The sequence below is a fragment of the Taudactylus pleione genome, unplaced genomic scaffold (genome assembly GCF_031769625.1).
Source record: "Taudactylus pleione unplaced genomic scaffold, aTauple2 ptg000387l, whole genome shotgun sequence".
NCBI lineage: Eukaryota > Metazoa > Chordata > Amphibia > Anura > Myobatrachidae > Taudactylus > Taudactylus pleione.
The window spans coordinates 2,448,108-2,460,904 of record NW_028284788.1 but is presented as its reverse complement, the minus strand read 5'-3'; the positions used below and the strand labels follow the sequence as shown (position 1 = coordinate 2,460,904).

At 42.4% G+C, this 12,797-nt stretch overlaps 1 protein-coding gene across 7 annotated transcripts in view; it reads left to right on the top strand.

Moving 5' to 3' along the window:
• The window catches only part of KIF21B (kinesin family member 21B), a 299,791-nt gene extending 287,274 nt beyond the window's left edge, over positions 1-12,517 (top strand). For 4 of the 7 annotated variants that reach the window (XM_088445769.1, XM_088445766.1, XM_088445767.1 and 1 more), the window contains 3 exons: positions 11,351-11,550; positions 11,896-12,078; positions 12,210-12,517. In XM_088445769.1, the coding sequence (XP_088301895.1) occupies positions 11,351-11,550; positions 11,896-11,995 (300 nt within the window). In that variant the 3' untranslated portion in view covers positions 11,996-12,078; positions 12,210-12,517. The remainder of the gene's footprint in view (positions 1-11,350; positions 11,551-11,895; positions 12,079-12,209) is intronic. The other 3 variants (XM_088445771.1, XM_088445770.1, XM_088445768.1) reach the window with 1 other exon arrangement.
• Positions 12,518-12,797: the final 280 nt, after the last annotated feature.

Below are 12,797 nucleotides of genomic sequence, written 5' to 3'. Positions count from 1 at the left end.
TTCCATGCGCTAATAACAGATACATATTGTACGTCCCCAAACCAGAAAAAGATTTCTTAAGGTGCATACACACACAACGATTTTCTGAACGATTCTCATTAAACAATATTGTTTAACGATAATCATTTGAAAAAATCGTTCACTTTCTGCGTCAAACGATGAACGATTATCGTTCATATGTGTTCACGTTTGTAGTTTGTAGTTCAGTCAGACTGACCAACTGAACGATTTTCAGTAAGGGAACATGCAAAAATCGTTTGTAGTTCAAAAAAATCATTCATTACACTTTAAAAAATCTGACAGATAATCTGACAGAAAATCGTTCTTATAATCGTTGGTAACAAAATCGTTGTGTGTGTGTATGCAGCTTAAGGAGTAGTTACCGCATGGAACAATCCAGAAATTATTTCCAACCATATCTTGTGGATAATTTGTGAGCTATTAGTTGGATCCACTCTGGATTTACACCATGAAATGGTGTCATATAATTAATTGGACACTAGTTTTAGCGAGGAAAAAACCTTGCACCCAATTTTGGATTATCACGGGTATGTGCGCTCCACGGTATCCAATAAAAAAAAAGTGTTCGGGGGGTTTTCATAGATGAAAACCCTGCGCCGCGTGAAAAAAATACACTTTGCTGCCCGGGGGGTCTCCGGTGGTCTCTCTGGCTCCCGGTGGCCTCCCCTCCATCTTCTTACTGGGGAGTGGGCTGTTGGGAGGCTCCAGAGAGGTATAAGGGCTGCTGGGAGATGTAGTTTTCTCTGCGCCCATTACAGGGGTGCATACACTAGGAGGGGGAGAGACACACCGGGGGTCACACACACACTCACTCATACACACTTACAAACAATCACATACACACGCACACTGACATACTCACCGCTGCTGCAGGAGAACAACTCCCAACACTGGATGCAGAAAACAGCACTTCGGAAGGTGAGTATTACTGACTAATTAAGCTAATTGGAAACTTCCAATTGCTTACTTAGGGGGTCATTCAGACCCACTCGCGAGCGGCAGTACGCTCGCAAGTGGGTCGATGTTCCCGAAGATTTGCAACAAAGTATTAAAAAGTGAAAGTTAGATTTAGGATTGTTTAGTTTGTCCCATTACTTTTGGCCCCTTAAAAAGTGGGAGGCACATATAGAAACCGTTGTAATTCCTACACCGTTTACCTGATTTGGATGTAATTACCCTCAAATTAAACCTGGAAGTCTGCAGTTAAAGCACATCTTGTTTGTTTCATTTCAAAGCCATTGTGGTGGTGAATAGAGGCCAAAATATGAAAATTCTGTCAATGTCCCAATATTTATGCACCTGACTGTATATATATATATAAATTTATATATCTGTCTAATCTATCTATATATATCTCCCCACTCTAAATCCTGCGTTTTACCCTGGCAGTGGCCATTTTTTATTATGGGGCCCCCACAATTTATTTGCCCCGGGTCCCCCACAATCCTTAATTCGGCCCTGCCTTTGTTGTTCTTTTTTTTCTTGCTTGCATGAGAGTATTAATTTCTATCTCTGAAACCTCTTTATCCCTGAGCACTTCCCATTCAATTTTATGACATTAAAAGTAGACCCCCGTGTTTTTGTTTTGGATCTGGATCTCCACTGGTTTTGGATCTGGATTGGTTTTGCCAAAACCTCACCTCCGTGCTTTGTTTTCGGGTTTTGGATCTGGATTTTTTCTTAATAAAAAAACAGCTAAAATCACATAAAATTGGCCTTTTTTTGTTCCTACAGTATTAATAACCTCAATAACATTTATTTCCACTTGTTTCCAGTCAATTTTGTCCACCTCACAGCTCACAATATTGATTTGTTCATCTTGTGTAGGCCCAATATTTGCACCAAGATAGCTGGCTGACTAAGCTAAGCTGCAGCAGTGGGCAGCACAAACACATGGCAGTTCAACTTCAAACATGGCACATCAGGAAACACTTTTATTATTCAAGAGAGGCCTGAGGAAGTTGGAGTATGTATGTAGTTGAAGGTAGGGCAGGGACAGGAAGGGTTGATTGGTAGTAAATGTAATTTTGTTTTTTTGATTCAAAAGAAAATTTATGAAGGAGAAGGGGAGGGGAGGAGGCATTTACAAAAAAATGTGATACAGTACATTTACATCAGTCCTTGCCACATAAGAATCCTTGAGCATGGCTGCTGCTGCTGGGAGTTGATTTTCTCATCCCAGAAGGGGACCAGGAAGAGTACTTTCCCCCAAAAAATAAACAATTGACTTAAATTATGCTTTGCAAATCTGCTATAAAGGCGTTTCCCAACCTGTACAGGGACATAAAAAAACATAGTTACTTAGTGGCCTTCGAACTGCCGTTGTTTCCACTGTCCACTTAACCATATGAAATATGTGAACAAGCAGAACAGAGCAGCTAACGCAACATTTCAGACTTAAGGTTTAAGTCTTACGTTGTGTCTTTCTTGGGAATTCTTTCTTGAGCGCCATGCCTGCTTTCTGGGAGTGGATTTTTTTCATCCCAGAAGGAGACCAGGAAGTGTGCTTTCCAAAAATAAACAATTGACTTAAATAATCTTTTGCTAACCTTCTGTTCTGTAACAGAATTTCCCAACCTGTACAGTGACATTAAAAAAACAGAGTTAGTGGCCTTCAAATTGCCATTGTTCCCACTGTCCACTTCTTAGATATGTGAATATTTTAGAAATTAATGTAGAAGGCCAAAAATTGGGTGGACCACACTTGGCTGATTGATCAACCATGGCGATTGGATTAGTGTCATAAGGAAGAGGAGGCTGCAAACTGGGTGTCGTGTTATGAGTTGGCCATATGGGGTATGTTGCTGTTAAGGGATCAGGCTGGTTATCAGTGGACACATTATTAATATAGTTGTTGTTATTTTGGGTTGCCATCTCCTGAAGGGTGTTTACCAACAGACAGAGACTACCTACCTTTCAGCTCAGACATAGACACTTCCTAAGGAACAGAGCTCTGTTCTCTGGAGGGAAGCCAAATAGGTGGGAGCCCCTGTTCCAACATCTGAAGCTCTTATCACGCCACATCATCTATTATAGATGAAAAAAAAATGTCATCGGGGACATCTAGCTCCTCTTTCTGTACCCTGCTCACCCTTTTTGGACAGGAAGTCCAGGATGTATGGTTTGGAAGAAGAAGGCCTAGCAACAGATGGGGATGGTCATTATCAAGACCTGGTCCCCCCAGTGGGTGTAGTCTGGGAGGTATTGGTTGGCATGCAGGCAGCAGAATGGCAAAGGCCTCCATGTTGTCTGTGCTTACTATTCCGTATTTCAGTTTGCGATTCAGGTGGGAATAAAGTCGGCTACAGAACACAGTGACAGAATCACTGGATGTCTTAGTGCATTCAGGCAAAATACGATCCATGAATTCCCAGACAGATTCCGGACAGATGAATCCTTTGCTTGTAATAATCTTTGGTAGTACCTGGCAAAGGTGGGTGTTATAGCCAGACACTTTGAAGGCTGTAACTTTGAACTGCTTTTTAGAAATCATGTGAATGAAACCTTTCCACACTGCAGAACTTAATTGAGAATCCCTTGAAGTTCAGCACCTAGAGCATCTTTTTTCATGTTCTCTGAGGCCTCTCCTGACTTTTGTTTACATTTTTGAATAGAACAGTTTTAGAATTTAGGATGTCTACTCTATGTAGGTTTGTAAATAAATATAGGCTTTAGTTTTTTAGAGCATATAACTTTATAAGCTGTTAGGATAACATTTCTGCTATGTTTAAGATTAAAAAAAAAACTTTTTGTAACCCAATAACTTAAAAAAAAAGTTTTCATTGGAATATTCATGCAGCCTCTTGACAGACAGCAGCACAGCACCCCTGCGCAGCTACGCCGATGACAGGTGTGGCTAACATGCACACAATAAAAATTGTTTATTTATTATTTTGGGCAGCAACCCCTCAACAGACAGGAGCACAGCACCCCTGCGCACTTACGCCGATGACAGTGACAACCAGGAGTGGCTGACACGCACACAATAAAAATTGTTTATTTATGATTTTGGCCAGCAGCCCTTCGACAGACAAGAGCACAGCACACCTACGCCGATGACAGTGACAGCCAAGTGTGGCTGACACACACACAAAAAAAATTTGACAAAAAAAAGACAATATACTTTTATTTTTTTCAGCTCCAGAACTTGGGCCCAGAGCACAGATTGATCATGACTGGAGTCAGGCAGCACTAGGTTGCAACTTGCGTTGCTGGCTGGATCTTGTGCGGTACTGCGGTTAAGCCTAACACGCATGCACACACACACACAGAAAAATATAAAAGACACTTATTGATTTTTTGTTTTTAGCACAACTGGAGTCAGGCAGCACTAGGTTGCAACTTGCGTTGCTGGCTGGATCTTGTGCAGTGCTGCACCAGCACAGATTCACACAGCAGACATGAAAAACACCAGCCCAGAATGGATCAGCAGCACCAGCCCAGGACACAGCAGACAGCACAGACAGCCCAGATGGATCAGCAACAGCCCAGATGGACACAGCAGACAGCACAGTGACAGCACCAGCCCAGAATGGATCAGCAGTCACCAGCCCAGGACATAGCAGACAGCACCAGCACCTCTCCCAGCCCTACACTACCCACCCTCCCTGTTCAGTCTCCAACGCCAGAGTGAAATAGCGTCCGTCGCATGGTCCCTTATATACTACATTGATCATAGAGACGAAAGCCCGAGTCAGGCTGGAAACTCCGAGCCTGCTTGGATCCGACTCTAGTTAAAAGCAGTTTCTTTACATTTGAGTGAAGGATTGGAGTTTGAGCAATAAATTTTGGTGCTTTTTAATGCTTGACTTTAGCGATTTTTAAATATGCTTGCACCCATTTTCATGTGCCCCAAATTTGATGGGACTACTTATTTTCCCCCAAAAAAGTTGCTAAATGGTATTCTCTCTCCCAAAGACGCTAATTTAGCACCTATTGAGACCATTCAAAGACCCCAAAAACCTTTGCCAGGGCTATTCGGGGGTACCCATAGTGAACCCCCATGTCAGAGCATCTTTAGGGGGGTGTCAAGCTGATTTCACCAAAAACTACAGGACTTTTCGCCGATTTCGTTTTCGCCGGGTCCCGTTTTCTCCAGTTTGGAATTGAATACGGGGATACGTGGGAACGCGTGCGATAAGTTTTCGACGGCAAAACCTCCGATGATGGCGAAAAGTCCGGCAACTGACTTTTCGCTCCAAATACAATATGCCCCTAACAGACATCTTTACAGTTGGTTGTTTCCACCAAATTAGAATCCTGTTTCTTGATAACCCAGTTGGTATCTGGTCGACAGTAAATACATTCTGAATGTCGTCAGTCAGAAGGATGACATGGTCATTAGGTCTGCCACCAATATTTAGACATGTATTTAGGTAGACGTGGTTAAATGGTCATGAATAAAATATGTAGGACTGGTGCTAGATAAACGAAAAACGTCTCAAAAAAAAAACTCTCTGTCCACCTTTTTTTCAAGTTTATGAGATAGTATAAACATGGGGATTTAGAAAAACTTCAAAATACATTTATAATTCCACAAAAATAAAATGACAGATAATAAAACTTGTAAACAGACCAAATGGATATGATGTGGGAAATAGTCGGGAATCCGACGAAGGGAATCCCGACCGCCGGCTTCCCGACTGTCTAATCCTAGCAAGGGTTAAATGACAAGCGTCAAAATCCCGACGCGCGCGCGACAGGCGTCGAAAGCCCGGTGCCTAGTTTCCCAAACGAAGGTAAGCCGAGCGGGGGGGTTAGGCACCCCCCCGGGAGGCTTCGGTTTAGGCAGCGGGGAAAGGGGGGGTTAGGTTTAGGCACTTAGAGAGGGGATTAGGGTTAGGCACTGGGGGAAGGTTAGGGTTAGGCACTGGGGGAAGGTTAGGGTTAGGCACCCGTAAGGGAGGGTTGGGGTTAGAGGGGAAAATAGATTAGCGATACTTACCATGCGGACGGCGATTAATCATACCGATTCCAATGTTGTTTGTTAGCACACTTCCCATATGAGTCCTCAAAATGTCTCACCCTTTAGTTACTTATTGCTAGCATCTGTTATTCAGTGCTTCTCTGTGAATCTCATTGCACAGTGGCGGAACTAGCAAATAGTGAGCCCAGGTGCAAAAATCTGCTTTGCCCCACCCCTCTTGCACAGTAGTGCCCCAAAGTGTTTAGAGACATCTCCCAGTATATTTCCAAACCCCTGCCCATTCCACATTTTCACTTATCTTATTTGTTCTCACATAATGTCTTCCTCTTCTGCTGGCAGCTCCTCTGTGTAACAATATGAAACATTTACACTTTTAGCAGATATAAGTTCATGGTCAGATTATGGTCACATGACTACTCAAGTGGTGCTCCCAGTTCCTAAAATGCCTCTAATGTCTCACAGTAGTCCCCAATTCTTAAAATGTCCCACCATAGAGCCCCCAGTTATTAAATTGCCCTCCGGCAGTGCCTCAGTACCTAAAATGTCTCACACTGATTCCAAAACTATTTTTATTTACCTTACCTCAAACGACGGCACTGCATCCTCAAATATTTACATTGATCTAGCAGAAAATCATACAGATAAACATGGAAAGTAAAGATTATAAATTGCTTGGTGTTTAACTTTCATACTACATGGGCTTGTAGAATGGGTATGCAATCGGGAAGCCGACTGCCTAAATACCGGCAGCCGGATTCCCGACTGTCATATGCCGGCAAGGGTGAAATGCCGGGCGTCTAGATGTAGACGCCTGGCATTTTCCCGACGCCGGGACACCGGCACCCCGATCGTAGTGTTGCCGGGCAGCCGCGCGGGGGGGGGGGTTAGGTTTAGGGCTCCCTAGGGGGACTTAGGGTTAGGCACCCCCCCGGGAGGGTTAGGCTACGGGGAGGGAGGGTTAGGGTTAGGCACCCCGGGGGGGGACTTAGGGTTAGGCACCCCCCCGGGCGACTTAGGTTCAGGCAGCGGGAAAGGCGGTGGTTAGGGTTAGGCACTTAGAGGGGGGATTAGGGTTAGGCACTTGGGGAGGTTAGGGTTAGGCACCCCTAAAGAGGGTTAGGGGGGTTAGGTTTGGTTAGACAATACTTACCTATCCACGATCGGGATTTCCAGCGCTGTCGGGCTTCCGCTGCCAGGAACTCTGCTGATGTCGGGCTGCCGCTGCCGGGAATCGAACCGCCGGCCGGCGGTATTTCATACTGATTCCCACCAGAGGTATAAAAATACATACATTTGCCCCCACATAGAGCCATATTCAATTTGAGTTGAAAAGTCTGTTATCGGCGATAATTTATCGCCGATGACGTCATTTTCTCCTGTTTCACTTATCCCCATTTTCAATTTCAAAGACTTTTCGCAGGTGCGAAAAGTCTTTGTTAAAAAATGAGGATAAGTTTTCACCATGTAATACATGGCGAAAAAAAATGCAGAATTGGGGTTTTAGGGTCCTAAAAGTAAAAGTGTCAAAAAACAATTTTTAAAGTCCTCAGGACACCCCAAAAAATTGACTTTCATTTTGGGGGCAAAAAAAAATTATATTGGGGAACAAAGTTTTAAACTATCGAAATTGATTCAGGGGGGTTCCCATGTATGCGGCAGGTGTTTTCTAGAATGCGGCAGGTGCATTTTTGAAGAATTTAAAAAAATTACTTTAGGGTTTAAAAATATGCTTGCATCCATTTTCATGTACCCAAAATTTGATGGGCATAGTTATTTAAAAAAAAAAAAAAGATAAATGCTATTCTTCACAGGCGCATTTATGCACCTGCTGCGGCTATTTAAAAACCTTCAGCAGGCCAAATCGGGGGTACCCATAGTGATCACCCATGTCAGACCATCTTTAGGGGAGTGCCAGGATGAGTTCCCGAAAATTGACAGGACTTTTTCATACTTACCTTTCTGCCGGGTCTTGTTTTCGCCGGATCCAAGTTGAATACGGGGATAAGCGGGCACACGCCCGATACTTTATCCCCGCAGAAACCTCTGATGATGGCGAAAAGTGCGAGCTCTGACTTTTTGCCTCTAATTGAATATGGCCCATAGAGTCCATTTATGTTATGCCACACAGTAATATCCATTATACCACACAGTAGTAGTGCCCCTCATACATTATGCCACAAAGTAATGCCCCTCACACATTATACCACACAGTAATTCCCTTTACAGATTATGTCACATAGTAGTAGTGCCCCATATAACACATTATTCCACATAATAGTAGTGCCCCTTATGCCACACAGTAATGTCTCTTACACATTATGCCCCACCCCCAAGTACCTCACCTCCCCGTCTCCCTCCACCAGCCTCTCACCTCCCCGTGTGCCAACAGCAACCAGCAGGTATGGATTTGGGGCCAGGCCACCAGCTAATTGCAGCTGGCGCATCGTCACACAAGGACAGGTAGAGTTGGCGCAATGTAGCCTGGCGCCGGACGCAAGCCAATCTTAGCCTCTCGGTGGCCTTGACTGGACTGTCCCACCTTGTGTGCGTGACTGGGTGCAGGGGGAGCGGCAGCCACAGAGACAGCTCAATTATTATAGCAGCCGCAGCCACGGTGAATACGCCACTGTTTCCATGCATGTTAGCAACCAGTGGGATCCTTTTCAGGATTAATGGAATGGGGTTATAGGCGAGGACAATGTAAACAAATAAAGGCTGCAGGTGTACTTCAGGGTCTTGTCTTTAACCCGGGCAACACCAGGTATCCCAGCTAGTAGTAAATAATAAATAATATATTTGATTCAATGATTGCTTATGTCAGTGGTTCCAAAATGTTCTTGAATCATGGCACCCAAGAGTTTCAGAATTTGTTTAATGGCACCCCTAGGGTAATCTTTTCTTATTGAGAAATTCAGCAAAAATGACTAATTAAGTAAATAGTACTTACCTGTCATCCTTAGGTTCAGTTATGTAGTGGTAGATAGGGTGGCATTCTGTTCGTCCACATATTTTACGATTGACAGCCACTATCACTGGTTTTGCCTATCACATAGACCATAAAAAATGTAATTCGGTCCCGGACCACCAATTCGTGGGACCCCTGCAAGTTGCCACGGTGCCACAACACCCTGTTTGGGAACCACTGGCTTTTTCAACTTTAGGGAATAAACAAACAAAATGAATACCAAAGAGTGATAGTGTATGAGAACTGAAATAAGCAAACAAAAAAATTCTCATTGGGTCAAAAAGTTAATTGTAGCACAAGGCCATACTATCATTAGAATAGTTATCTACAGCCATATCCAAAAGTTTTGAGAATGATACAAGTATTGGTTTTCACAAAGTTTGCTGCTTCAGTGTTTTTAGACCTTTTTGTCAGATGTTACTATGGTATACTGAAGTAAAATTACAAGCATTTCATAAGTGTCAAAGGCTTTTATTGACAATTACATTAAGTTTATGCAAAGAGTCAATATTTGCAGTGTTGACACTTCATTTTCAAGACCTCTGCAATTCGCCCTAGCATGCTGTCAATCAACATCTGGGCCATATACTGGCTGATGGCCGCCCATTCTTGCCTAATCAATGCTTGGGGGGTATATTTATCAAAGTTCGATTTTACTTTCGTTTTGAAGTTCGATTTAGCTCACCTCAAACCGAATCAAATCGAAAGTACAAATCCCTCTTCAAATCCCTCATTTACTAAAATTAAATTTTAGAAGCATTTTCTAAATTGAATTTGATTTTGTTCGGTTTTGAACAGTGATTTGCTGTTCGCTTTGGCATGTTCATGTACAAATCGAACTGCAAATCCCATTTCAAAATGAACTGCAAATCCCCAACTGAATAGAACTGCTTCATGCTTTCACTTTCAGCATGAGCATAGTTTTCACATAGATACATGCATACATCAGTGAGATGCATGCATGTATCTTACTGTAACAAGCTTAGAAACAGTTAAATTTAAAAAAAAAATTACGTGGGGTCCCCTCCTAAATCAGAACCAGCCCGGACTTTTCATAGCCAGCCCTGGTTATCTAAGTACAGGGAAAAAATTGCGTACCTTTCTAGAAGGAGGCCAACAGTAAAGCATCCTAAGACCATTCATGTGTTGTGTTGCTTCTCAGCCAAGGGAGTGGGCTCACTCACAATTTTGCCTAAGAATACATCTTCCAAGAGCAGCTTCTCCAAACCATCCAAGTACTGCTTGGTGATGAACAATGCCTTTTCCAGCAAGATGGAGCACCTTGACATAAGGGAAAAGTGATAACTAGGTGGCTCGGGAACAAAACATCGAAATTTTGGGTCCATGGCCAGGAAACTCCCCAGACATTAATCCCTTTGAGAACTTGTGGTCAATCCTCAAGAGGCGGGTGGACAAACAAAAACCCACAAATTCTGACAAACTCCAAGCATTGATTAGGCAAGAATGTGCGGCCATCAGTCAGTATGTGGCCCAGAAGTTGATTGACAGCATGCCAGGGCAAATTGCTGAGGTCTTGAAAAAGAAGGGTCAACACTGCAAATATTGACTCTTTGCATACACTTAACGTAATTGTCAATAAAAGCCTTTCACACTTATGAAATGCTTGTAATTTTACTTCAGTAGTCCATAGTAACATCTGACAAAAAGGTCTAAAAACACTGAAGCCGCAAACTTTGTGAAAACGCATACTTGTGTCATTCTCAAAACTTTCGGCCATGGCTGTACATTTGGACAACCTGATTTTTCTTGAGGACACCAGTCCTTGTGAATTTGCCTACTTGCATCTACTCCCTTGAACTCTGCCATGATTTTAATACTTTTCAGGTTCCCCAGCACTAATATCAGGATGACAACTGTGAACACAGTCTTCTCTAGCAACTGGCATTGGAAGCAGTGGAATGTAGTAAACGTAGCTTCTGATCAGATTAGTTGCAGCTTTGTCGGGAGCCACATTTATAATATAGACAGTTACAGTTTTAGCTGCAAAATTTGACAGCTACTTCTGCTCCTAGCTGCCAGGGCTTGTGGTGCAGGGATGAGCATTTTTATGGGGGTGGGGATTGCATGAAGGTACCTTCACCAAATGTTTATGGAGATTCCAGTTATAGCACTTACCCCTCTACCACCATCTGACTAATATTGGTTGAATTATATTACACTTGTGCTGTTAGCTTTGTTACTAAGTCACTTATTCTACCACAGCTATGAGTAAATAGAATAATGTTTTAATATCCTCAAAACCTATATTTTTCCAGGACAGCTCTAAATATAGTATAAGCCAAAAAATAATTATTACACACTTAGAACTATAATTTTAAATGTATAATAATTAAATAATAATACTAGAAAAGTACCTAATCATAAACAATACCACAAAGTCATAATCTATATACATATGCTTTCTGTTATATGTGCAGCAAGTCCCCAATGCACATAGAGATTGGGTTTGTGCTTTGGGCTTTGTGCCAGGACGTCCTATGATGCTCAGTGGTTGCCGGGGAGGTACTCTTAAAGTTTGGAATTTGGACAATTTCTCACCAATCGGAGAAGTTAAAGGTCATGAGAGCCCTATCAATGCCATTTGTGCAAACAGTCGTCATGTCTTCACTGCATCCAGGTGAGAAGGGAAGTCATTGAAATAAATGTCTGGGATTATAATGAGAGCAATGGAAGAATATTTTCTTAATACATTTCACAACTTTGCCTCTTTAACAATCTGTTAATTTTGTTTTTAGTCTATGTGGAATTTGTGTCTTTTTTTGTATTCGTTGCATCTCTAATGTTTCATATTTCTCACTCATTATCATTAATGTGCCTTTCTTTACACTGACCTTATTCCCTTTCTGTACCTTATCTTTCCTTCCTACTCACTGTTGCTCCCTATTTTGTTTCTATCCAAATTCCGGTCTATCCTCTCTATCTGTATTCCCTCTCTCTCTCTCTCTCTCTCTCTCTCTCTCAGTGACTGCCGGGTCAAGCTTTGGGTGTATGTTCCTGGTCTTACTCCATGTCTCCCACGACGTGTTCTGGCAATCAAGGGCCGCGCTACTAGCCTTCCGTAACCTGTCCTTCATCTCTCACCTATCCATCCTTTCTCCAACTGCCCCCTTTATTACCAACGCCTTTCCACCCCCCTTCATTTAAGGTATGGGACACTCACTTCTTTTTAAAGAGAGTGTTGACAGGTGAGATAGCTCAGTCTGTCTATAATAACTGCTATCGTTCACATGAATTAACAAAGAAATTGAGCATGTTTCCTGACCTCTGACTTTGCAGTGACCTCACCGTGAAGATGTGGAGTGGGAGAAGCAGTTTTGTTCGGATAAGGTGACCTCAACAACCTGTGGAACTCTGTCCTGCCCAGGAGTAAAAGTACATGGTGCTGAAGCTATTTTCTCATTTACTTCCCTGGCAAGAACACTTGACTTGACATTCCAATGGACACCTTTACAGCTGGCTGTGTTTCCACTTGCCCTTCCACTACTTCCGTTAATCATTGAAGAACTGATTCTCCATTAAAATGACACCATATAGGGTTATACATTGTTACTGTTGTGCTCAGTAGAAAATAATAGACAAATTAAAACAAGAAATACTGCACTGGTGTGTCCCTATCAAAACAACATACATTTACACATAGTTATAATCATCACATTGATTTATTAAAAATGTTTTATAATACAGTACTAAATATCGAATGAGTTTAAAATCCTATATAATAACCAGTATTCTGAGCACTACCAATATGCCTGTTATTGCAACATGGTTCTGTTAATATACCACAATAAATCTCAATTCTATAGTTTGAGTACCTACACAATATTTGTAATCACGGGTTTGCTTGGCTGCGTTGCCGCTTACTGG